We start from the raw sequence: 27032 nt of genomic DNA, 5'->3' as shown, positions 1-27032 counted from the left end.
ATCTTCACACATATCCTTAGCAACCATAACAGAACCCTTTTTAATCCATACTGCTAAGTACTTCATTTTATCATGTCTCCATAAATATGGGAATTGCTGAACCAGTTTCTGTGTGGGTACATAGTTTACAGCTACTGCCTTTGTTTGTCTTCATTAATTTTGTAGCCTGAAAAGGCATGGAACTTTCTCAAAATGTTTCACAACACTGAAATGTCCTTTTCTAGTTTTATCAGGTACAAAGTAATATCCTCTACAAATAATGCCAACTTTGCTTGATCACCATAACAGTTATATCCTTGAAATAATTATGATCCCCTTATTTTCTTTGTAAATGGTTCTAAATGTAACACAAGTAATGAGGAGGAAAGAGAACACCACTGCCTGGTTCCTCTGCTCAAACAGAAGTCATCAGAGAAGACCCCCCCCCCCACACACACACACACCTCTGATTAATTCTCTATTCGCTTAATCAGTTTTATTATTTTATTAAGGAATGCAAATGCTTTCAGTTGCCCTACTCATAAAATCCCAGCTTACTCTGTCAAATGCTTTCTCTGCATCAAGACTCACCAATAAGAGTGGTATTTTCTTAAATTCTGCTTCCTTGTTGATCATCATTGTTCTATTAATGTTGTCAAATGTTTGCCTACCCTCAACAAAACCACATTGATCTATATCTATTAGTTCTGGCGTCGTCTTTGCCAATCTTTCAGCCATTGTAGATATAAACAGTTTATAATCATGGGTTAGAATCAAAATGGGCCTGTATGAAGCTGGATCTGATGGGCCTTTACCATAGCTAACAGAACTTTCTTCCAGGATATTGGTGTTTATCTTCCTTTTAGAATACTGTTAAACAAAACCTTCCAGATCTTTATCACTTTCCTCCCTCCTTGCTTTCAAACTTCCACAGGAATACCATCTATTCCTGCAGACTTTCCTGTAAATTGGTTATACATCACCATTTTTATCTCATCTCCTCCTGTCCTGTTAGTAATTGAGCTTAATCTACCTATGCCCTTGGCATATTTATAAACATTTCCACTTGTACTTTTTCTTGATTTTTATATTTCTCTGCTTTATACAGATTTTCACAAAATTTCCAAAATAATGTTAATACTGCTAAAAGATCTGTGGTTATTTTACTTGTTATAGGCTCCCTATGCTTGGCAACAACCCTTTTCACTTTCTGTTGCCTGAGACATTGAGGTAAAAGTGTTTGTGCTGTTGAGTTACTTCAAAAACAGGTGCTTAACTACAATTTTTCTAAACTCATGATGTTATCGAGGTAGTCCCTTATTTTCTCTTTAGCACTCTGCAGTTGTGCTTTTCTTGTTTTGTGTGATTCCCTCTATTCTGCATTACTTTAACCTTTGTCAGTCCCTCTAAATAATTATTGCCACCTTTACCATGTCTCTCTCTTTTATTTCTACCTTATTTTTAAACTCCAATTTCATTTTATTACACTTAATATCTATATTTTCTGAAGAAATTTCTATCTTCACTAATAACTCCTGAATAATTTCCAGTAGCCATTCCTTAATTTCTTCTCCATTTAACAGATAGGTGGGTAAGTACCAGTGTCTCATTTTTATTTCATTGCCCTCCATTTTATAGGTTCATATGAGGTTACTAGGCCTTCACAAGCCTAGCCATGTAAAAAAAAGTACCCTAGTTGACCATAGTTAGATGGTAGTTGTTTGCAGAGCAATACTATGATCAGCATTGAGTGCCCCTGTCCACGAGGGCCATAGGTGCCAGCCATGGGGTGAGTTTGCGATTTTCCATCCAGTTGTCAAGATTGTGCCCAAATAGGGTCACTGAGGAGCTCTGCTTCACATGAAATGGGAACTTATTCCAGAGGAGCGGCAATTTCTGGGAGACCTATCTGTCTCCCCCATAAGTTCTATTAATATCACAGACTAGGTTGAGAACTCTGGAATGAGTGAATCTTGTCCCACTTGATTTGCAGATGTGCAGCATTTCCATCAGGGCAGGGTCAGAGACTGCTCTGCAGGCCAGGCACAGGTCACCTCTCAGCCTGTATGATACAGAGTGCAGTAATAGGGCTTTCTGTCTTTCCATGTAGGTCATGTATTGGAGACATTGAATTCTCTTGGGTAGAAACCTCTGTGGTCTCTCCAGCTCCTGTAGGTGTCTGTTGAGGTACATACAGAAGGGAGGATTGTACTCGGTCAATGGTCTGATAAGAGTTGAGTACACTGGAGTTATGACTTCCCTGGATGGACTTGGATGCATTGCCCTTATTCACGAAATGTGCAGTGTAGAAGGCTTTCCTTACCACTGTGGACACATGGTGATCAAAGTTTAGATTATCAGCCTGCTTTCCCGAGTCGCACACCACTGTGTTTGAGCTTAAGAGGGTTGCTATTTATATCATAAATAGCAGGGGCTGCTTCTTTGCCAAAGGGAATAATGAGGTATGTGTTTTGTGTTTAGTTTCAGTTTATGGCCCTGACACCAATCATTTGTCTGTGTCAGTCCCTTTTGTAATTTGTTGATATCACTGGGGGACTCTATAATTGTGCCCAGTTTACAGTTGACTGCAAACTTGGTAAGCCACAGGCCATCTACTTTTGACTGAACTTCAGAAAAGTAGAATTCCAAACAGTAGGGGTCCAGTACAGATCCTTGTGGTATACCACTGGTAACTGGTAGAAGTGGATTCCCCAACTTTGACAGTGTGCATTCTGTCTGTGAGCCAGTTTGCTACCCATCTAGTGATGAATGAATTACTATCCAGCTGGGAGAGTTTCTGAATGATCCCTGAGTGGGGAATTGTGTCATACACCTTGGCTAAATTAAGATACGCAGTATGTACTGCTTTCCCATCATCCAGGGCTTTGGTGACTTTCTCAAAGAAGTTCACCAGGTTTAGTAAGCAAGATTTGCCCTTAACAAAATCAAACTGGGTTGGTTCAAGAGTTTGAAGGTCGCCTGTGTCCTGGTTGATAAGGTCCATGATTATTCTTTCTGCTTGCTGGTAAGCCATTAGACCTCAGGAATTTGTTTAAAGTGTTCAGATTTATAAAGTAATACTTACTTTTTGCTGTATTTGGATCTATACAACTAGTAATCATTTTTCTGATTCCCGACTACTGATCTGCTTATTTGTTTATTTAACTGGTTGATTCTGTCATTCAGCAATTGTGTTTTACTGACATTACCACTGCAGCTATGTTGTCTCTGTGCTACTGTAATGTACTAATACTGCTGTTATAACTGTAATGTAAATCTAATTGACTTAGTGTTGGAGTTAGAAACAGTACTTACTGATTTAGCACTACAGTTGTCTCTGCTACTGATTCAGCTGTGCTGTTAAGTGTTCATTTTCCTTATTCTTGTATGCACAGGATAATTGGCTGATAAATGTATTGTGCATGATTTATTAACCTGTTTCCAAACTAAGTTACGGCACTGTGATGTGGTAACTGTTGAAGCACTCTCAAACTGTAGCAGTAGCATCTATTCTCCTGCTTTATCCACACTATCCTCAGATTTGTATCTTTTACACCCTCCTATCTCCTCATTACTTCCTTTAACCTGTCTTTGTCTCATTCTACTAGCTTCCTCTCTTTTTTTTCTCTCTCTCTTCAGAGCACACTCAAGCAAATCTGCAGCCTGTGGCTACCACTCCACCCATACAGTATAAGAAGGAATCAGTACTGCAAAACTAAACAAGGATATACATTTTGAGCCTCAAGAGCAGGGTCAGTCCACCCAGGCATTCTACTTGTATTTTTTATGAGAGTGAAGCTATTACATTAGCAGTATTTCTTAGTAGTTCTCAGCGTGCTAATAAAACTTACTGTTGTAGTCTTGTGCCCCCCCACAACTAGTGCAGTAATCCTAACTGTCCAATAGACAGTATGCATTTAATTCAGATCCCTGTGACTAAATTAACCATCAAGCAGCCCTCTCAGTGCTTTCTGCCTTAGTTTGTATCACTTGGAGGCCCACCTGTTTATTTGCATCTCTATACATTCCCCTTCATTGCTAATGTATCTCCCTACTGTAATCTGTGCACAAACTGGTTACTAATCAGCAAGTCAAAGTGAAGACACACTCCCAACCTTAATAAAGTGTGTTGTCTCTTCTCTCCTTCACTTACAGGCAGTTTGAATTCTTACTTACACCCCTCTGAGGCCTTCACTGATGGTTTTCCACTGATTGCCTCTCTGGTTTCTTTGCATTCCACCTGGTTTACACCCCTTGTGCCATCTCCCTCCCCCAATACTAAGTCTATATTAGACTCCTGCTGAGCATGGAGCCATCTTTAAATTTCTAGTCTCCCACCAGGACACAAGTGCTCTTCAGCAGTTGCATTCTGCTTTCTGGTAAGCCATTAGACCTCAGGAATTTGTTTAAAGTGTTCAGATTTGTAAAGTAATACTTACTTTTTACTCTTGTCTTCGTGAGCTCTGTAAAGCAGCTACTAAAACCCACCCAAAAGGCTACCCCCAAACCAACCAGCCCTGACACTAAAGTTCCCATCGAAACACAATTCAACTCCCACTTTGTGAGCTCAATTCTATCCTTAGTATCACAAGACAGTTCCTTCTCACTAGCCCCCCCAACACAAATAACACTAATACAAGCTTTACCCTCAAAACAGTTTCCACCACGTCAATCAAAATTGTGGTCTCCAAACTAAAAACCTCATCAACAACAGCCGACCCACTCCCCAGCTATTTCTTGAAACTTGCAACAGATGCTATTGTTGTCCCAATCTCCACTCTCATAAACAGATCAGTTGTTGAAAACTATGTGCCCAAACTCTGGAAAATATCCTATGTTACACCCATACATAAATTTGGGACCTCCACCGAACTTAATAACTACAGACCCATTGCTTTACTCTCCCCCCTAGCCAAAATCCTAGAAAAATGCATCCATACCCAGATGCTAAAATATCTCCTAGACAGCAACATCCTGTCACCTACTCAGCATGGTTTCAGACCTGCCCATAGTACCACTACAGCCCTCCTCTGCTTCACAGACACAGTAAACTGTCTCAAAAATGAAGGCATGTAGGTGTCAACTCTTTTTTTGGATATGTCCAAAGCATTTGACACAGTCTCGCACCAAATCCTGCTAAACAAACTAAACCAGTATCACCTATCAAATTAGACTCTTACCTGGTTCCAAAGCTACTTAACTGACAGGTACCAAGCTGTGAAATGGGAAAATTCTCTCTCTCCTCAGCTGTCCTTAACTGTAGGAGTCCCACAGGGTTCTATCTTAGGACCACTACTATTCACAAGCTTCACAAATGACCTCCATACCTCCACACAGCATGCATCTATCATTCAATATGCAGATGACGCTACCTTAATCTGTGCTGCACAAAACATTCCCACCCTCCTGCAAACAACGCAACTAGCATTCTCTGATGTTGAAAACTACCTAACCAAAGCCCAACTTATCCTCAATCCAAAGAAAACTCAGCTTATGATTATAACCAGTTCTAACAAAAACACTGATAAGTCAATTCACTATCTACTCCACAAAAGCTACTCCAATCGCTCCAGTGGCATAGACTAAGCTATTGGGAATAACCATAGACTCCCACCTAAAATTTGATAGTCATCTCAACTTAACTAGTAAAAAAGTACATGCCAAACTGGGATCACTCTACCGTATCAAACCATTTCTTACCAACAACACAAGATCAGCCATTGTTCGCTCCCAACGTCTATCCACCCTACTCTATGCATCTCCCATTCTGACTAATCTCAACAAAACTGAACTAAGCAAAATGGAAGCCTGCTATAACAGAATTACCCGCTTTGCTGCAAATTGCTCATATAGAACTCATCACTGTGCTGCTTTGAGACAGCTCCACTGGCTTGAACTGCCCAACCTCCTAACCTACAATCAGCTCTGCCTCTGTCATTCTATCTGTTACCTCCCCATAAGTGTCCTGCCCTCAAAAACCTAGTACAACATCACTCAGCCAAAGGGCCTCTTAGATCATCAAGCAAGCTACTACTAGAAGTCACCAACAGCTACAATAGCTTTGGAGATGCACTATATAGTAGTTCAGTGGCTAAAAAATGGAACTCTGTCCCCACTAGCATTCAAAACACATAATCTAAAGCCTCCTTTAAAGACCTCATCAGGCAACATCTCAAGCAAAGTTGGCAGTGCCATGATTGCTCCTCAGGCTAGTGAAAGCAGATAAGGTACACATACTAAACCTAGAGTACTTGATTAAGATTGAAAACTATTCTCACAAACACTGGCTAATCTACAGTGTATGTACTGTACCCGTGTACTATGTATGTATTCTACCTATGTTCCAAATTTCAGCTGTACACCACAAATCTATTAAGTACCTTTATTTTTAAATATTTTTTTTGTTTGTTCTCTCCACTGTAACTGTTGATGTGCTGCATACCACTGTAAAAACATGTCTTTTGTAATTTGTGTGTATACTGATCATGTCTAAATGTATCTGTAATTTTTCTATGTGGAGCTTTTCTCCCCAGACCTCTGCTGAAAAAGGGCCTTTTCGGCTCAGTCAGACACCCCCGGTTAACAAATGTAAAATAAATAAATAAAATAAAATTCTCTTGCAGATAAGTCTGGTCAGGCTAATGAGTCTATAGTTCCCAGGGTTGGTTGATGGAACCCCTTTGTTCAAGGGGATTACTGTTGCTGTTCTCCACTCTGTCTGTACAAAACCAGTGCTCAGGCTGTGGTTAAAGAGACAGCTAAGTGGTTTCCAGTAGGTCTTGTTTTAGATAAGGCCTTGGAGAGTGCTTGAATGACCTGTTCTTTGGAAATAATTGGTAGAGAACAAGTGTTAGGAATGCTATGGAGTATGGTTGGTGGGGACAGGGGGGTGAAATTGTCGCCAAATCTGTCAGCTAGCAGGTTGGCAATTTCTTCAGGTTTTGTTTGAATGGTGCCGTCCATTATAAGTTTGGCACACAACTCAGTATTCTCTTTGAGGTTTTGTACATAGCTAAAGAATGCTTTAGGATTGCCTTTGGCTAGGGATGCCAGTCTAGTCTCATAACTAGCTTAAGAGGACTTTACAAGGTTTCTGATATGCTTGTTTAAGCTGTGTAGGGTCATCTCCCTTTGCTGAGTGCGTTCCTTGTTGTTCTTGGATGTCAGTTTCTTTCTTTTGTTATGTAACTTATTTATATTTGCAGGCCAGCAAGGTGGCTTGTTTTTGTGAGAGGACCTGGCTTTAGTCCTGTCAGGTACAGCCGAGTCGATACATTTGCATTAGTGGCTATATAAGGGCATTTGTGTAGTTCTACACATAGGAGACGTTGCCTATGTTATCCGGAGCTTTGAAACCATTTATACCATCGCTTAGGAGGTGATGGTTTGCTTTGGAAAAAAAATTTCTTTTTTTTTTTTTTGCTCCTGTGGGGGTGTCGGGTCTGATCTTTACCTCAAATTAATCAGATTTATGGTCTGACTTAACTAGGGAGGGCAGCACACTGGGCATAGTGCATTAAGCCCCCATGTTGATGACTACTAGGTCTAGGACATTAGACCCCTTGTGGGGGTGCAGACTAACTTTCCAATGGATTTGAGTTAACAAAATTCAGGAACCTTAAAGCAATCATGTTTGTGCTCATGTGGGTTGCCCAGTTGATGGATGGGTAGTTGAAGTCTCCCATGACCAAGGTTTTTGGGTGTATACTGAGTGTTTCAAGCAAGTCCAGTTAGGCGGTGTGTTTCTTCTGGTTCATAGTGGGATTCCTGTAGCTAGGTGTGATGTGGTAGGGTAATTTACCTATAGTTATTTGGATCTGGAGTTGCTCAAGAGAGTAGTTCTGTTTCATCACTTGCGAGAGGTGTACTTTGATTTACTGAAAATGGATACACCTCCACCACTGGTTCCTCCACTCTTGTTTTGGGGTCTGAACATGTGAAAGGCATTGTAGCCCTACATAGCCAGGGTATCTCTGCGGCCTTGAACCAAGCCTCAGTAAGTGCAGAGACATCAGCATCTTCCAAGGTGAAGAGTGCTTTCAGGGAATGCAGCTTACTGTTTAGCCTCCTAGCATAAAGCAGCATGACCTTGAGTTTGTCTCTAGAGTATTTTTTATGTCAGAAGTTTTGTTGTTTTGACATAACCTGAAAAAGGCTCTATGGGGAGGCAAGTGTCTTTCCCGTTATCCTAAAGCCTTGAGGAGACAGGTGAAGGCCATCTCTAGCAAAGCATCAAGTCTGTCGACCATGTCTTTCAAGGCTGACAGATACTGGATCCCCTTGGAGTGACACAGAAGCTAAGCCAGTTGTTGAAATCAATCATTTTTTTCTATGTACTGTGGCATCATTCTAGGTGAAGGTAGAATGCTGCTTAGGGCTCGGCATATACCTACTTGGCACACACAGTCTGAGAGCTCTATTGCGGTTCTCTTCATATAGTCCAGAGAGGTACATCTTAAGTCATTTTCTTCAACATGTACTGTGACAGAGTCATAACGGTGTTTGCTGTTAAGTGACTTGAGTGCGTGTGTGACTTGATGGATCCTGGTAGTTGATCATGATCTTCTCCTTGTCCAGCTTGGTGAGAAGGATGTCTGTGTGTGTCACTGTTGAGTCACCAATGGTCAGGACATTTGGTTTTCAAGTGTTTTGCCTTAGGGGCTTAATTGCTGAGACACTGATATGCGTGTTATGTGTACTGGTGGATTTTGTTTTTGTGCATCAGTATGTCAGTGTCGTTATTGGTGCGTGATGTGAAAAAGTTAGTGGATGCATATCAAAACTTTCAATTAAATGCAGTTTCCTGTGAAGTATAATTTCTATGTAGTCTACCCCAGTTTTTATACCTTGGGGAATAATATGTAAATTCTCCCTGAGCTCCTACTACTGAATTCACATCTTCCATACCAAATATTGTAATACATTTCTTACAACAATCTACATTCTTTTGTTATATTTTCCCTTCTAGGCCCCCATATACATCCTCACTATTACAAATCAAATTCCAGTCCCCATCTATAAGTAATATTCCATGCTGAAACCTGAGTATTTCTCCCAGAATTTTCTTAAGCTCTGTTGTAGCAGTTGTAGGTGCAATATAAATACATACCAGCATGATCTTTCTCATTTGCCAGTTGAGCCCCTTAGTACTACAAATCTACCATTATTACCTTTTTCTCCTCTATCACTATTGGAGCTCCTGTAGCAATTAATATAAGTAATCCCTTTTCCTTTGTCCCAGATAGTATGTTGAGTAACAATCCTGAAATCCTTTCTTTATCCAAATCACATGCTCAGTTCTTTTCAAATGTGTCTCCTGTAGCATATCTAATGCACTCTGCATTTTAAATGTAGTTCACTACGTTTTTGTATATATATATATATATATATATATATCTGAGACCATTCACATTTAAATATAATATGGAAAGTGATGCCATTGTGATAAGAAATTGTTATTCCCACCTGTTATGTATAACAGCTTTTTTAAAAAAAATATCTAGTTTCAACTTTCGTGTTACATGAATACACTAATATTTGGCAGGTTGAGCTTTTATTCAGTTGTTTCTTGATGTATCCATTTGAACCTGTGACACATCTTACAAGATTTCTTTTTTTAAAGAAAACCCTCAAACAAAAAACAGATGCTTTCAGAACCCCACCATAAGCTATTAGCATAGTACAAACACACAAAAGTATGTACACCTTCAAATAGTGGAGTTTAGCCCTCCTAATAGGAACAGTTGTCCCAGATTAACAGCACACTCATTGACCCGGTAGCGGAGGTTATCCATGCTAAGATGTATGGTACAGCCTTCTACATAGAATAAATGCTGTCTGTTTTGTTCTGTTTTTATTCCTCTCACAGATGTATAAAACAGTTTGAACAGTTTCACAAAACATTATCTTTTAGCCATTATCAGCTTGTATTCATAGAAGCATGAGAAACAGATACAAAGTTGCCTTCAACTACAAGCCTCTCATGTTGCACTGTGAACATTTATTTGCTAGAGGAAAACTTTTCATTTCATTCAGTGTTTTTTTATTTACTTGTGTCCCCTTAAAACTTGTCCTTATCCACTCATCCACTCCACTGATGAAAATGAATCCATTCATTTTCATATGCAAAAGTAAGAAAAAGTGTATACGTTTTACTTGCATCATGTTCTTTTTTTCAGGCTTTTCCTATTTTCATTGCTGTTAACATTTCTTAAAACTGAACAAGAATAAAGAAAGAAGTCTGGGGAAAAAGGGCACCTGTTTACTTTAGTATCCCTTTTACACACAAAAAATTGAAAAGGTTTTACTTTATAAAATGCGGTATATTTTGTTTTATAAACTTACTGTTAAGAACAAAGACTATTTTACCTACAGTTGCCCCTTTCCTTACTGTTTTCCATTCCATAATGTTATTCCAAACATTAGTGACATGAAGTAGGTCATACACTTTGGAGTCCCCTACAAGTTTAACAAAGTCAAAGAAGTCCAATATTTCCAGGTTTTCTTATTCCATCATATTTCGCAAGTGTAATTTGAAGCTTTGAAATCCACATTTATCTATTAATTTCTGAGTTGCTGTTTTTCTTCCTGTTGACCTCCATCTTCCAAATCCAGTCTCTGGTTCATTTACAAAGTACTCCTGTTTTTTGTTCTTGTCAGCTCCTGAGATTTTTTTTCTGTCTCCCAAGTATTTTTCTTTGGGACATTGGAAAAGGTTTCACTGCCAGTCTCTATGAGCTTTATTATCAGAAGAATAATCAGCAGAATCCCCTTCTGTTTAATAGCTCACTTTTTGTTAGACAAGTTTTTGTATTTCCTAGTTAGCATGTTGTGCACCAAAAATTACTTTGACCCTCCAGGAAAAATATTCTGAAGATAGCTAGATAAAGCAGCTTGAATCTCACACTTGCTTCTTGACATTTCCTGATTGCTAGAGTAAATTTACTCCTGTTCTGCCTGGTGTACAGTGAGTAATCATTTTCCACACTCTTCTGTCTCCCACTTTTGGTACTTTGTCCTTGTGCCACAGTTTTGTCAGAATCAACTTTTACTGCTGGTAGGACTGCATCTTTTACTGTTAGAGGTTTTGGCTGCTTTCTCCTGTCCAGATTTGGAGCATATACATGATGTGCCCTTTCAATTAACAATTCCTGTTGTGGAAATCCAGTCCAGTTGCTTATTTGTGCTTTCTTAAAATGAATACAGTGCTCCTTCCAGTTTCTCTGGTACAGCAGAAATTCTCAGGTTTTCTCTACATGCTCTGTCCTCTATTTCTTCCACTTTTTGAAATCTCTCTTCTTGAGCAGTCTCATACTCAGCCCACCTTTTCTTCATTTTGACCTCTGATTGTTGCAGTTTAATCAGCTCATCTGAATACCTGTTTAAAGATTCTTCCATTTTTTTCCAGCTTTTTGATAACTCCTTCAGTGTTTTGTTTATTTTAATCATCTCTGTGCACATTTAACATATTTTTACACTAGATTACTGGAAGTCATATTGTGCACCAAAGCTGGAGCTTCAACTATTTTTTGCAGGAGTCTTCCCAGCCAGAGTTTTCTCCTCACATTTTGTAATTGATTTTCTTTCAGGTCTTCTTTGCTGGCATCCAGGTAGTGCACTTACTAGCCAGTGATTGAAATTTACCCAGAAAAGACAAATACACTGGCTGTCTTTTCTGAGTTTCTGTTTTCATATTGGAAGAGCTGAAATTAAACTGTTGCTGAGTGTGCAGCTATCTTGGAAGTCTGTATAATGCTGGCTTGATGATGATTGTATAAAAGAATACATGTGATGTATAATGTTTGTAACTGTGAATACGATAACAATGATTGTTTTCTTTAAATGTATGTTTGCCTATGTCTTAAGGGTGTTAAAAAAAATCAGTATCGCTGATTAGATTTTCGGTTACACTGATGCTGTTGAATGTGTTAAGAATTTCCTTAGCTGACAGTAAAGAACTGCTCATCATTGGATTCTAAACATGACTTAAATTACCATCAGATGTATTTAGAAGTGTGTGTGTTGTTGCTGCCAAGTTTCATTTTATGTATTGATCTTATATTCAGAAACTGGTTGGTAGTTTGTTTCCAACACCGATTTGAATGCATTTATGCAGTAGCTCAGTGCTAAGAAAATTAATTAGTGTTCCCAGTGGTCTGAATAAGTTGTTGATTGTGGTTAACAAGTCCAAGCAAAGGGTATTCTTTAGATAGAAGATGATACCTATCTAGCCTCCTGTAGCTCAGTTTGTCACAAGTAATTTCACTAAAATTGTTTGAAGCATTATGTTGAGGAATTAAAGGTGTTTGTTGAACTCTTTATAACCAGTCTAGACTAAATCCGAACATTTTCCATTTGAAAAGGTCAAACTACGACATAGTTTGTGAAGTAATGGAATCCTTACAAAATGAGAGCATTGGTTTTGTATAAGAACAATAATAATAATAATAATACCCCTAGAAGGAAGGCTTGATTTATGACAAATACTGGAAAATAAAAAACAAAAAAAATCAAAAATATTGAAAGGATGATGCAGTAGAGTAATGGTTAACATTGTTGCCTCCTTGGTTTTCCATTTTTTTTTGGCTGGAGTACCTTATATGCAGAGTTACCATGTCCTCCTTGTATCTACATGCATTTTTTGGGTCCCTTGGTTTGCTGACACACGCTAGAGACATGCAGTACGTGAACATCTACTTAACATATATAAAACTATTAGACCTTGTTATATAACACAGAAACAACTATTTACCCTCCAGATAATTCTGCCTCTTCTTTCTGTGTAACAATAGAAAATGTCTGCTTATTGAGAGTTCTTGAAATCCTACTTGTTAGGAACTGCTGTAATCCTGGTATCCTGAATGGAAAGATCTTATTGGATCCTATAGATCCTATAGCTGATAAATTGCTTCATTTGAATGGAAACTTGTCTAACAAAATGGAGATGAGATGGCTAAGTACCATTTTAAAAGTAGCAGTAGGAGCTGGAGCAGCTACCTATGGTTCTGTTTTACTTTTTTGGCAAATATCTTAGAATCCTATGTGTAGACATGGTCATTAAAGTGTTGCTGCATTTATGATATTGTTGAAGTAAAAGTATCCAACACTCCTTTCCACCCCAGAATTTCATGATCACAAGAAATTTCTGGTGGTGGGGGGGTTGAACTTAGCATGTTAAATCAAGGACGCAAAGTCGACCTTGTATCTTGATTTCAGCAAGGCATTTAATATAGCAGACCCTAATGTTTTTCATAGTAAGGTTTCCACTTTTTTGAAATGACCTTTGTAATCAGTTGGTTCCTTAGCCATCTGAACTGTAAAGAGTAAGGAATATTGTGAAAGGACAGTTTGTAAGGGGATGTAGAATGACCAGTGACGATGAAGCATTCCTCATAGAATGTGACCTGCTGGAAAACATGTTTAGAAACAGAGGGTACCTAGACGATTTCCTTTATGATATTAGACAGGAAGTAGCTAATGGTAGAAGCAATAGGTTCCTACCAATAGTGAAAGGGGGTAGTATTAAGAATAAAGTAGAAAGTGGGACTAATAATGATAGTAACCAGGGAAAGTTTGAACTAACTCTCACTCTTGAATTTAATAGTATTAATAATAGAATAAGAACCATATTTAATAAAGAATGGAATAGATTCATTGAATTAATGGACTTAGATAAAGAGAATATATATTCAACTAAGACTGTGTATAGAAATTCTAAAAGTATTAGGAACATACTTGAAAATAAAAAAACTGCAAATTCCCAAGATAGAAGAAGAAAGGGGACATACAAATGTGGCAGGTGTTCCCAGTGCGCAGCTATTTCCAACAGTAATGTTATTAATATAAAAAGTAGAAATAGGTCAATAGTGAATGATAAGTACCATTATAATTGTGACTCGATGGGATTAGTTTATTTTGTTTCTTGTAAGGTTTGTCAGTCCTTTTATGTGGGAAAAACTGAAAGGAAACTGAGAAGGAGAATTTTTGAACATTTAAATGACATTAAAAGTTGTAAGGAAAGTAATGCACTGTATAAGCACAGTTTATTATGTAAAGAAGCTAGTTTCATATTTTCAGTGATTGAGCACACTGAGAGGGATATTAGGGGAGGACCCTGGGAAGAAAAACTGGAATATAGAGAACTCTGGTGGCAGATGACCTTAGAATCATATAATACACCAGGACTAAATGAACACACCAGCATCCTACCTCTACTAAAGCTGAGAGCAGCTAAATTGTAACAGAATTCATATATATAAAAATCCATTATTTTTTAATTTATACATTAATCTAGAAATGTGGTTCTCCTAGTATGTATATTCAGTGAATTTTAACATTTAATTAATAAAATGTATTTTATTATGTTATTATATGTTCATCATTACATAAATTTTTAAGTGAGAAGAGCTGCAGTATTTTTAAATGACCACTGGGTGGCAATGTAGATCATTGGTTCTATGGATTTTTAACAGTTTTTTAAAATGAGAAATTTTAAATAATTTTAACAAACTTCCTTTGCTGCTATAAGTTATAAGAAATGTATTTTAAATACAACAGTTTGTTAAACATTGTGTTTTTAATCATTGGGAAGCAACAATGTCATTTTGACTTTTTAAAGTTCTCTTAATGTTTCATGGATATTATTATTATTTTTTCTAAAAAAAATGTCCACTGTTCTTTTAAATTTAAATGATTGGGATTTAATTAATTAATCAAATTTGATTATTTGTGAAGATATATAAATGCTTGTTGAATTGCATATCATTATCTGAAGAAGTGCAGTGTGGAATACGAAAACGCAGTACTTGGAATAGCGTTAATGCAGCTTTGATTTTGTGCTCTTTGAGTGTTTTGATTTCAGCAAGTGGAGTGACATTAAAATCCTTGGATATATTAATTTTTGTCCTGGTTTTCTCCATACCTCGAGGAGTTATAGGTTGTGAAGTATAGCTACTTGTGTGTGCAAAATTTCACCTGATGAAGTCTTGAAATTCAGAATTTGTATCTTGAAATTAGTAGATTTGAGACTCTGGCCTTCAGAATTTATATACTCTTAAATGGGATGTACTTGTTACAGCACGGTCAGGTAAAAGCTATATGGAATGGCTGGGTCCTTCCATATAGTGGCAGCTACCACTTGGCATCTTGCTTCAATCATTACAAACATACACATGACACTGGGCATACTCACTTGCAACAAACCACCTTGACTGGTGAACCTTTGATTGGCTGCTTCCCATGTGGCCACTGTACCAATTGTGATAAAGTCACCAAGTCTAAACAATTTACGAGTAGAAATTGAGCCATGGTCTATGACATCCAATTTTTTGCTAATTGCAGCAGCGACTGGTTAGTCTATTTGGCAACATGCACCTGCGGGTCCTTTTACATTGGACAAACATCTCGTCCTCTCAGGCTTAGAATTTCTGAACATGTAAGTAACATTAAAAATAAAAAAGCTAATAATGCTTTGTATAAACACTGTCTGGCACACAAAACTGCAAAATTCACTTTCATGATTATTGATATGGTCAAGTGCAATAAATCCAACAAAACCGGATGGCATTCTATTTTAGATTCTAAAGAAAAGAAATGGATTGTAAAACTAGGTGGATTGTTCCCACCTGGCCTTAATGAGCAATTTTGAAAATGAGCCAATGGAGTTGCACTTGTATGTATTTAAACTGTAGCATTTGTCTCTTCTGGTTTACACTGATGAAGGCTGTGTTTTTTTACCAGCCGAAACCGGTCTGGTTATTTGTTTTTATGCTATTATAATCAATAAATGTTATTTCCAGGTCACAGTTTGCTGGCTCAACTTGTTTTTTTGGAGCTACCACTAGCCCACCAAGGACTGTTATATTGAACAGTCCCTGCTACACACTGTGATTAGTGTAGCTGACCAGCGCTTGTATTACAGGTTTTCAGTACACCCCTAGGGCAAAATAATAGTCTATTTATCCTGTGCTCAGAATACATATGTTTGTCAGTCTGTGTGACGTAGTATGAGAATTGAGTCTCACCAGAACCCTTTGAACATTGAAGTCACTCTGGTAAGTAGGAAATGGGTATTCTCCTTTGAATAAAAGATTGAAATTTGCCAAGTAAAATGTCTAGAAAGCAGGAATACTTTGTTTGCTCTGAGTTTTTTTAATGTGTCCTGCCTTTACATTTGGTGTTATCTAATTATAAAAGACAGATCTTGAGTGTGTGTGCCTAATACTACTAGACTTGTTAATGCGGGTGTAGTTAAAAGATAACTCTTCATATTAGTTTTGCTTAAAATTTATTAATAGTGATTGCATGTGAAAATGTACTCCTTCTCCTAAGGAGACTTAATCATGAAGTCCCCCTTATCTTTATATTGTAGAATGACAGATTCAGATGTTGACTAGTAACATTAACTCTCTTTAGTTTCATTGGCTAAACTGTTGTTAGATGTAAAGTCATTACTATTGAGCTAAAACAAATGTGCCATATCTACCTTTTGTGTTATCAAGTGATGCTAATGAATTTTAAAGTCTTGAAGCTGCTAGTGAGACTGAAATAGCTTAATCGAACTTTGTCCTAGATTGCTGCAGTAGCAACTTTGCCATTTGATGTTGTGAAAACCAACAGACAGATTGCGCTAGGACAGATGGATGCATCGAATGGTAAGTTATTTTCAGTCATCAGTGATCTTTACTTTTTAAATGAGCATACCTAGTCATACCTCTTTGTGATTCACAATATGCTATTCACACTTAGCAAAAGCATACATAGTTTCCGGAGTTTGTTTTTTCTTATGCCTGGTTTCTCCTTCCTTTGTTAGATATTGACAGTATATTCCATAGTATAATTTAAGCTCATGAATATGGAGAGGGGGGCAGCATAGCCTTGTTTTACTTTTTTGTGTGATTTTTTTGACAGGACAACAGTCAGTACCAGCATCTATGGAACTTTCTGAATAAGCTGATCCTGAGATTTTCCTTTGGAGATAAAGTTTTGTGGGCAGAGCTCTACCGTTTAGGACACCATTAAATCTGCGACTGCTCTGTCGGTAGACACGCTGTTCAGGTGGGATTGTAGTGCCAGGGCCATTTGGTGTGTGCGCACTACCACAAATGTGACCCAACACAGTAAGGTAATTTGTGGCAGTTTGTGCATATGGCAAGTCCAGTGCTTCAGGGGTGTTCTGCTTCAGCCAGGTGCCACCAGCATGGTGGGTCAAGCAGTCTTCTTCCCTCAGGATGGTTGCTCTAGTATGGTATGCTCTGCCCCCCCCCCCCCCCCAAGCAACTAATCCAGTAGTTGGGTCATTAATTAGTCCCAGGCCATCTGGGTTGCAGTCAGGATTTATATCCATTTGTGCCATGGGAGCTTGCATTATTTTCAGCCAAGTAGTCTTTGCAAATCTTGGCCATTATCATAAGCAGACAAGGCAGCAATGATACAGACAAAAGAGGCAATACCAGAAAAAGCAATAGTTGTAGAAATAAAAGAGCAGTAACAGTGATCTGTGTTTATTCTCACCATCTGCACAACCATGTCTTCTTACTTCATTTAGGAAGATTTTTGTATTTTAAAACTCTGTGGTTTCAAGTGCCAACATCCAAATGCATAACACAATAGTTTCAGCTGTGTATACCATTGAGTACTACATATGTATTGTTAAACCCATTCCCAGTACTTCAAGTGATCAGAGTCACCTGGTTTTCCCCTTAAACCAACAGTTAGTAATATTCATGGCATGCAACCAGTACCTTTGGCAGGACAGGCAAAGGAATTTATTCTAACTTCTGTCTAATGCCTGAAGAGGACCATCCAGTTGTGGCCCATTCTGGGTATCATTAATGTAAACCATATTATCAAAACAAAAGTTAAAACTACTGACATTACTTCCTTTTTTGATACAAGTCTTTCTTATGGTAACTACGAATATACAGGTTGCTTACCTGCATATCCCCTTACATTTATGAGGTTTTTTGTTGGATACTCATTTTACCATTTGGCCTTACTGCTGCATCCATGGTGTCTACTACATAACTAACTTCATTTTTTTTTTTTTTTTTTTTGTGCGCATTTGTTGGTCCTCTGACTAAGTGCTGATCATAAGCTTCCCTCAATCAAGCTACCCATTCATTCTTCACATGATGAGATCTGTTCCCAGGTCATTCGTTTCCTGTGAGGTAAGAAGCACTTACAACACCATTGTCTTGGCAGCCATTTAGGTATTTTTGCTTTGCTGCCTAATCCTACTTTTTGGTGATGATACGGGCTCCACGTTAACATGCAGGGACTTACCTATGCCTTTGGTGTGGAGGCGTGTCCTTTCCTTGACATGTCTGCACAAGGACTATGTCATATACTGGCTTGGATGGGCCCACCCACATCTCTCCCTTCCCCAGGGTCTGTCCTCAGAGGAGCAGCTTACACCACTCCTGTGTAGTGCCAGGTCATCACAGGGGGAGGAACCACCATAAACCTTCCTCCTAGCTGAGTGTGGTAATGCACATTGTACATCTCTCACCCATCCATCCTAGCTTTACAGCTTTCAGAGATGCTTATCCATCTTGGGTCATCAGGGGTCACAGTCAGGACTTTTATCCATGTGTGCCACAGAACCAAGGTATTAACTTATTTTTTGCTTACCTCAGACTCAAGGGAGTTCACATGTTACTAGATTCAGGTCAGAGCTGTTCAGAGTGAATCTTGCAGTTCATCAGACTGTTCACTGTTTCCATTGTCTAGGTATTTCTCTGTAGAAGAACATATCATATGTGATACTTTTCCAGCAGTGCAGTCCTTGATTCAGAGTCCCTCATGGTAACCCTATCCCATGACAGATTGCAGCTGTCAATGGACTTTTTTTTTTCCTCCAGTTTTCAACACATACAATCATTTGACAGACAGCGCACTTGATAGAGCTCTGGGATACATGTGTTCTTCTATCCTGATGATCCATCATGTGAAATTATGCTTTACTTGGTTCACCGATGCTTCAGAAGCTTATGGAGTCTGAGTTCAGAGATGCTTTAGTATGTGTTTCCATTTATATCAGCTGCAGTGAAGGTATTCTAGTAGTGGCACAACCAATTTGCCTTAAATCAAAGGTTGTCCTTTTTTATTCCTCAAATGTCAGACTGGAAAATCACTGCATACTCTTAAACTATTCATAAAAAGAACACAGAGAACCTAATGGTCCCCAAAGGCATATTTGCTGTCTACTTGACTGTGACAACATTGTAGACAGTTCTTGTGACGGACAGCACAACAGTAATGTGGTACTTCAGCAGACAGGGAGATACCTGCGTATCCTGTTTGCAGACTGGCCCCATATCAAGAAAAGATTGTGGCATGTGCTCTAAGCAGAGACATTTTGAATCTCATGAGTGGTGGCTGGACAGATGGGCCTTTCTCACAACTAAAGAAAATTGTTTCTTTCAAAAATTGTATCTTTTTGCCTCTTATCTCATATCCATTTTTCACTGTTTTACTCCAGTACGCTTGATCAACACCAAAGCAGGCAAATTGATCAACATCATCTCTTAGTCATTTGCAGTCAGGTAACTTTTCATTTCTTGTGATTCTAAAACTGTTGCTGCCATTACTTTTATTTTTAAGGAGGATGCTCAGCTTGGATAATCTGACCCCCCCCCCCCCAAATAAAAAAACAAAATAATCTCTGACATTACAGCCCCTCTAGCTGTCTTTCACTTGCAGTTTTGTAGAATACATGTAGCTTTCTAATGCTTCATCTGCTTGGATGTTCTGCCCTCCTCTTGATTCTTTCATTAGCATGTTGATTTTTGTGCTAGTGTTAATTAATGTATACTGTTTTAAGCACTTTGTACTTTTTTGTTAATTCTCATGTTTAAGTGTTTCTTTGTACCTGAACACTTATATTTTCTTTACTTTATTTATTTATTCATTTATTCATTCATTCATCTTTTGTTGATGGCGTAGGTGAACTTGTCAAAAGATTCTTTTTCAGCCATGACCAGACCCACAGCAGTGTGACTTACATGTACTGCAGATCGATATTGCTCACCCAAGAATCACCAGAAAAGTAGACTTAAGCCCTTAAGACCCACTAAGTCTGTTTCCATCTGGAAAATATTTTATTCATAGGTGATTCTATAGTTAGACATACAGACCCAACACTCACCAGAATGGCAAGAACAAAGTAACAGTAAGTTGCTTGTCCAGTGCCAGGATCCATAATGATACAAATACCCTAAGGTCCTGTAAACCGTACAGATATGGATATGCCCTAATGTTGGCCCATGTGATGGTGAATAACTTGAGACTCTCTACCCTGATAGACATGCACATTATGGAATTAATATTAATGTGTTAGAGGCAGGAAAGACACTGGCCTTGAGTAACATCTTATACCAAGACAGTTAATTGGTTTAACAGTGGTCTAGAAGCTGGTGCCATTCTAAGGGGATCTGGTATGTGTTGGCCTGAGGTGAGGCTGTAGATTAGACTTTCTGTTTTAGCAGAAGTGGCTTACACCTCTTGAATTGGAGCTTCCAGACACTGGCTGAAACCTTTGCTGCCCTATATTGCCTTTGTTTGGGCAGAGTCCCCTTACTGGACATTGCAAAATTGCAGACTTAAATTTGAACAATATGTTTGGCACTATTGAATTAGGAGTATAAATAGAAACATGTCAATTTGAGGCCCTTCTTCAGCTCAAAACAAATTAATGTTTGTGTAATTACTCAGAAATAGTTTCAGTGCAGTTACAGCATTCCTTTTATACCAGGGTTTACAACCTGTTATACCTTCAAGTACTTGGTAAATGTGGACTGGTATCTGTTTTTGTCAAATTTCCCATAAACCTAACCTGGAGCTCCATGACATCCAAATCTTAACAAATCCAACTGTTACTGAATTGCTAGCTGTGATTCCCCCATTATTGTCCCCCAAAGATAATGGAGATTACCATAACAGTACTTTCTTGCTAGGCTAGGGCACCTCAGTTACTCAAGTCACTGATTGGCATATTTACTGTAACCATTTATTCACTGTGAAGACCTGAAATGTGGGTACCAAACAGCCAAAAGTCTTGGCTTACAAGTCTGAGATTGTCATTTCTTGGAAAATTTCCTTTTGTCCAAGATATGGCAGGGTCAGAGTTGGTATATATATAACTTTGGGGTGCAGGGTGGCTCCCCCTTTGCACAAAACAAGTTTAAAGGAGAAGAGAGGTTTGATATTCACTTCTGTATTTTTGGTAGTAGTTTTGAGACTCAGCTGTGCGAGTCCCAACATTTCAATAGGAAAATTCACACGTATGCCTCTAAAAATAGATATTTTGTCCAAGATATGGGAGTCTCAGAGTTGGTATATATAAGCTCGGGGTGCAAGGTGGCTTGCCCCCTTTGGAATGTGATAAATTCATACCTCTGAACTGTACAGATTTTTGCACAATGTCCAGATATTTGCCTCATATTTTTAGTCTGCTCCTCATAAAAATTGTGATTTCTTTTTTTTGACAAATCACTGGGATGATCTAAGGATTAGAGTCACTAAATAATGACATGCATTTGAGTTTCAGACTTCACATTCTTCAGAAAATACATTCTAACGCAAATTATGTTGTTATAGCAACTTTCTAAGTTTATAAGAACAGTATTTAAAATGTGTCCCTATTTTTGGCCCTTTGTCCCCCCATTATTGTCAGGCTTTGTCCAGATTTCTTTCGCTAAGAGGTTAAGAGGTATGGTGCTAATCCAAACATACTACTCAACTGGAAAAGCATCAGTGTTTTCTGATCAAGAAAATTAAAGGCCTAAAATCCTTCAATTATCATTTTAGATTAGCATGAGTACTCTTATTCTGTGTAGCCTACCAACTGCTCTGAGGTATGACCAGTGTCTTACTTTTTGAGTTATAAAAGACCCAATCCTTTTTGTCCTGCTGTTTCTTTACAAGACCAGTGGCTGTACAAACACCCATATTAGGAACCTAAATGTACACTAACATGATGATCGAGTGAGTGAAAGTGAGAGTGTTGTCCCTATAATTACCTAGGTTTCTTATATCCATGCCTGTCTGAAGAGAAGTGCCACTTATATGAGGAGGGAACAGCTTTTTTTCCTGAGCACTGCAGTGCTGTGCTTTTTTTGTGTTTAAATTGAGTCCATTTTTCAGTACCTCAGTTAATGTTTTGTATTCTTGCCCATGTTGGATCAGTTTTACATCAGTGGATGAGGGGATAACTGTGCCCAGCTTGCTGTCCTCGGCAAACATGATTAACCACACTTATGTGGTATTGGCTTGATGTCTGCAAAAACTGACAGGAGAGGGCCCAGACCTAATCCCTGTGGTACCACACTAGTTGCAATTTTACTTTCAGAGAGGTAAGCAGCAACTTTAACAACTTGGGATCTTTTGAATGGCCAGTTTGCAATCTGGTGGACAACACTGGGGTTTACATTAAGTCTGTCAAAAATATTCAGTAATATCCAGCTTTGAGGATAGTGTCAGAAGTCTTGGCCAGGTCAAGACAAGCAAAGTGCATAAAAAAATCATCCATTATGACAACATAAACTTCTATGCTAATCCTCCATCTACCCTTAAATCAGACCCAAAGAAATTCTGGAGATCTATTAAAACAGACTCTTCATCCAGGAAACCCTTCCTGTCCTAACCCATGTCCCAATGCAACACCTGAAGACATAGCCAACAAATGTAACAATCATTTTATAAACTCAGTAACCTCCATAATAAATCCCCCCCCCCCAGAAACATCACTAGCACTCCCACAAGCTCTATACCTCTTCCAAACCCTCCTAACTCCTTCTCTCTCTCTCTATCAACTAACTATGTAAAGTTATTACTCTCTAAACTTAATCCTTGCTCCCAATCTGTTGACAAGCTATCCTCTTTCCTGCAGATTGCCTCTGAACCTCTTGTCTATCCTGTATCCATCTTAATCAACCGATCCATTTCTTAATCCTATGTCCCCACTGTATGGAAGAATTTCTTTACTCCACCCATTCACGAAGGGGGCAACTCCTCAGACATATCCAACTTCAGACTGATTGCCATACTCTCTCCACTCTCAAAAATCCTAGAGAAATGCATTCACAAGCAGGTAATGCATTGCCTTCACCAGGAAAACCTTCTCACACCCACACATGGTTTCCGTCCCAAACATAGTACAACTACTGCACTCATATCATTCATCAACATAGTCTCCCTAGCTCGTGATAACAATAAACTTGCCTCATGCCTATTCCTTGACCTTTCTAAAACCTTTGACACTGTCTCTCACCCACTCCTTCTAGATAAACTCACTAACTTACATTTCTCTCCCCCTACTATCTCCTGGTTCTCCTGCTATCTTTCTACCCACCAGCAATCAGTTAAATGGTTCTCTGCACTATCCTCCCCTCTCACTGTACAAATGGGAGTCCCCCAAGAGTCCATACTTCGACCACTACTCTTTAATATTTTCACCAACTTGCTCTACTCCTCTTGTCCCCAGTCATCTCTTGTGCAATATGCTGATGACTCAACTGTTATAACCATTGCTGACAACCCAACTGACCTCCACTCAACTACCCAGGCATCCTTCCACACCATTGAGACTTGGCTTAGTGATAACAAACTAATACTTAATCCATAAAAAACTAAGCTCCTACTCTTCCTCCCTAAAAGCATCACCACACTCAAAAGTACATTTACCATCTTGTCCTGCAACAACACTATCATCTCAGCTCAATCTAGTACTAAATTGCTAGGTGTTACAATAGATGATCAGCTTAAGTTTGATCTCCATATCACTAACTCGGTAAAAAGAACTCATCAGAAACTTGGACACCTTTTCTGTAGCAAGAAATACTTAACTAACACTGCCCAAATAACTCTCTCCCAGGCTTTATTACTCCCAACACTCCTGTACAGCTGCCACATATTCACAAACCTAAATTCTACACTTATTTCCAAGCTTGAAACTACTGATAATAAGATTGCCAGATTTGCAACTAACCAAACCTACAAGTCACACCACTGCTTAGCACTACAGCAACTAGACTGGCTAGAATTCCCTCAGCTGCTCCAACTATACCAACTACAAATCATCCACTCTATCCTCTATCTATCCTCCTCCTGCCCCAGCCTCTCTACTATCATATCCAAATATTCCCCTGCTAGGACGCTACGCAGCTCAAATCAAGAATTATTAGACATCTACAAACCCAAAACCAAAATAGGCTGCCTTCTCTATAACTGTAACCCAACTACATCCTGGAACCAACTCCCCTTGGAAATAAGCATAGCAAAAGTTTCAAATTAGACACAAGGAAATACCTAAAAACAAAGTGGTCTTGCCACTGTAGCCAACCACCCTGAAACCACCATCCTTTCACCAGCTCGCTCTTAATCTATCTCTAACACTATTCCCCTGCCTCTTCTACCTCTTCCCTTCCTCTATCTCCAGCCACTCTTAATTCTTACAGCCTCAAAATAACCTACCTGTCTAGTCTGTCTCCTGTACTCTACCTCCCCTACATCTCCTACTAGCCATTCTTACTTTCCTTTCTTGTTTCCAAACTCCTATACAACTAGATCCTACCCACTTTAAGTAAGTATCTGCCTAACTATTAACTCATTTTGCTCTAAGCAGCTTAAATAATATTGTAACTAGTCACATTTTCTTCTGCTAATTGTTTAAAACCTTGTTTGTAACAACTCACATACTTGTCTGCCAATTGTTAATAATCTGTATAACTGAATTGCTTGAGGAGATTTTTTTTCTCTCCAGGTCTGTGCTTGTATGATCCTATAGCTGATTGTTACTAAAATTTAATAAATTGTTTTCTAGTCCTGAGGAGCTTTTCTTCCCGGGTCACTGCTTAAAATGAGTCAAAAGCTCAGCCAGACTAACCTGGTTAACAAATGTAAAATAAATAAATAAAAATAAATAAAATAAATGATGTGACCACCATCTGCAGCCTCTGTAAGCTTTTCAGAGAAATTTAGGAGACAGGACCCCCCCCCCCCCTTTCACAAAACCAAACTGAATGGAGTCTAGATTGATTAAGTTGCCTGTATCTGCATAATTGAGTGCTGCTATGTTGCACTCCATGGAGTTCATTATACGCTTGGTGATGCTGATGGGCCTATAATTACCTGGGTCTGTAGAGGGCCTGCCCTTGTGCAGGGGAGTCATAGTGGCTGTTCTCCAGGCATCTGACACAAACTCTTTGGATAGGCTGAGGTTGATCAATTTAAATATTGGCCTGATAGAGTATACTTAGCACTGATGAGAATGCAACTTGGTGTGTTGTCTGGTCCCATGGAAGTACTTTTTTAAGTCTTAGACAGGAATTCTGAGACTTGTTCCAAGGTGATTTGAAGGGAAATTTAATTTTCAGGAATAGTGAAGAAAATATGGGTAACTGGTGTAAAGTTATCACTAAATTGTTTGCTATATCCTTGGGAAGAGAATTTCCAGCAAGGTGTTCATATTTGCCAGGGGAGGTCCTGATAGAGCAAAACCTAAATGTTACCTGTATTGAAGTGGGGAGATCATGGTAAAAGACCATCTTCCATTTCACCAGAGGAAGTCTTGGTGGGGAGAGACTCTTAGCCTGTTGTTTGGATAGTAGCAAGCATTCCCCTAGATTTTTGGTTGTTTTATTTTTTTGGAAAAGTCTGTTTGACATAAGATTTTTTTTTCTGTGTAATAGACTTACTAAAGGGTGTATTTCAGATATTTTATCAACTCTAAGAGACACTCTGGAGCTCTACCTTTTGTTATTGTGCCCACCGCATATAGACTGAACTGTTCACTTTGTTGCACATTTTCCATTTTGCTGCCATTGTGGTAGCTAGAAGAATAGACCTGTGACTGTATGTTCTTCTCTCATAGTTTTGTGACTACTGACATTTTCAGCATTTATTTGCAGATTGGCACTTGTGTCAAGGGATAAGCATTGTTGTCATTAGTCCTAGGTTGTTGCAACAGAAAGTTTGAAACAACTGGAGATGCTTCTTACATTTTGGCGGCCACGGTGGTGCAGCGGTTAGCGTTGCCGCCTCACAGCAAAAGGCTCTCCGGTTCGATCCACTGCTTGGGTACCTTCTGTGCGGAGTCTGCATATCCTCTCTGTGGTCGTGTGGGTTTCCTCCGGGTGCTCTGGTTTCCTCCCACATCCCAAAGACATGCTGTAAGTGGATGGGACACTCTAAATTGGCCCTACGGGTGAGTGCGTGCATGTGTGCGCCTTCTGTGGAAGGTTGGGCGCCAGGCTGACAACTCGACACCATAAAAACTCCACTGCCAATCATGAGCGAACAGGTGATCTGCTGTGGCGACCCCTAACTGGGAAAAAGCCGAAAGAAGAAGAAGAGATGGTGGGTCATAGCCTTCATGTTTCCAGCTGTGAGTACTGATAGTTTTTCCCACCACAGTAATTGATAGCGAATGGGATCCACTGGACTCGCTCCTCCTTCACATTTTCTTTGCCGTTATTTGAACTTGTGTCTGGTTGTCACCACTTCTGACTGTTAAATGTATTCTTGAATTCTTATGCTGCTGTTATACTTGTTAACTTGATGTTATACTTGTCTAGCATGTTGGGAGTGAAGTGGTTGCAGCCTCAAGTGATAGCCTACATTGGACATCAGCACAATGTAGAATAACATGATGTTTAGTTACTTAATATTATAATTTTTAATTAGATGGGCACCTTTGGACTTAAGTAGACATTTAGCACTACTTGCAGTTTTTGTTGTTCATCATCCTCACACATTTATCCATCACTGAAAGGCTGAACAGAAAAATGGTTGTAGTCCTCTGTCAGTCATAAGTGTCATACTAGACAGCACAAGTCCCAGCACTCCAACACTTTCAGAAATAGTGTGATTCAAACAGAAAAACAGTAAATTCTGATATACTCTCTTAAACCCTTCAAGCATTGTTGCAGGGGAAGCTTTCACCTGCACTCCCCCCACCTGGATATGTCTCATAGATATGTATCTGTACATAGATATAGATATAGAGATTTATCTTTCTGTAGAGAGATAGATATAGGTATAGATACAGGTATAAA

General features: G+C 38.9%; 1 protein-coding gene across 1 annotated transcript in view; it reads left to right on the top strand.

Annotated features, from left to right (window-relative positions):
• The window catches only part of SLC25A40 (solute carrier family 25 member 40), a 1199913-nt gene that overhangs the window by 914851 nt on the left and 258030 nt on the right, over positions 1-27032 (top strand). Inside the window, exon 9 of the mRNA XM_044067526.1 lies at positions 16550-16631. Coding sequence (XP_043923461.1) covers positions 16550-16631 — 82 coding nt within the window. The remainder of the gene's footprint in view (positions 1-16549; positions 16632-27032) is intronic.

Source organism: Protopterus annectens, chromosome 3.part1, assembly GCF_019279795.1.
Source record: "Protopterus annectens isolate FY-2018-M chromosome 3.part1, PAN1.0, whole genome shotgun sequence".
Classification (NCBI taxonomy): Eukaryota; Metazoa; Chordata; order Ceratodontiformes; family Protopteridae; genus Protopterus; species Protopterus annectens.
Note: the sequence above shows the minus strand (reverse complement) of the source record. Positions and strands in the feature narration are given on the sequence as shown.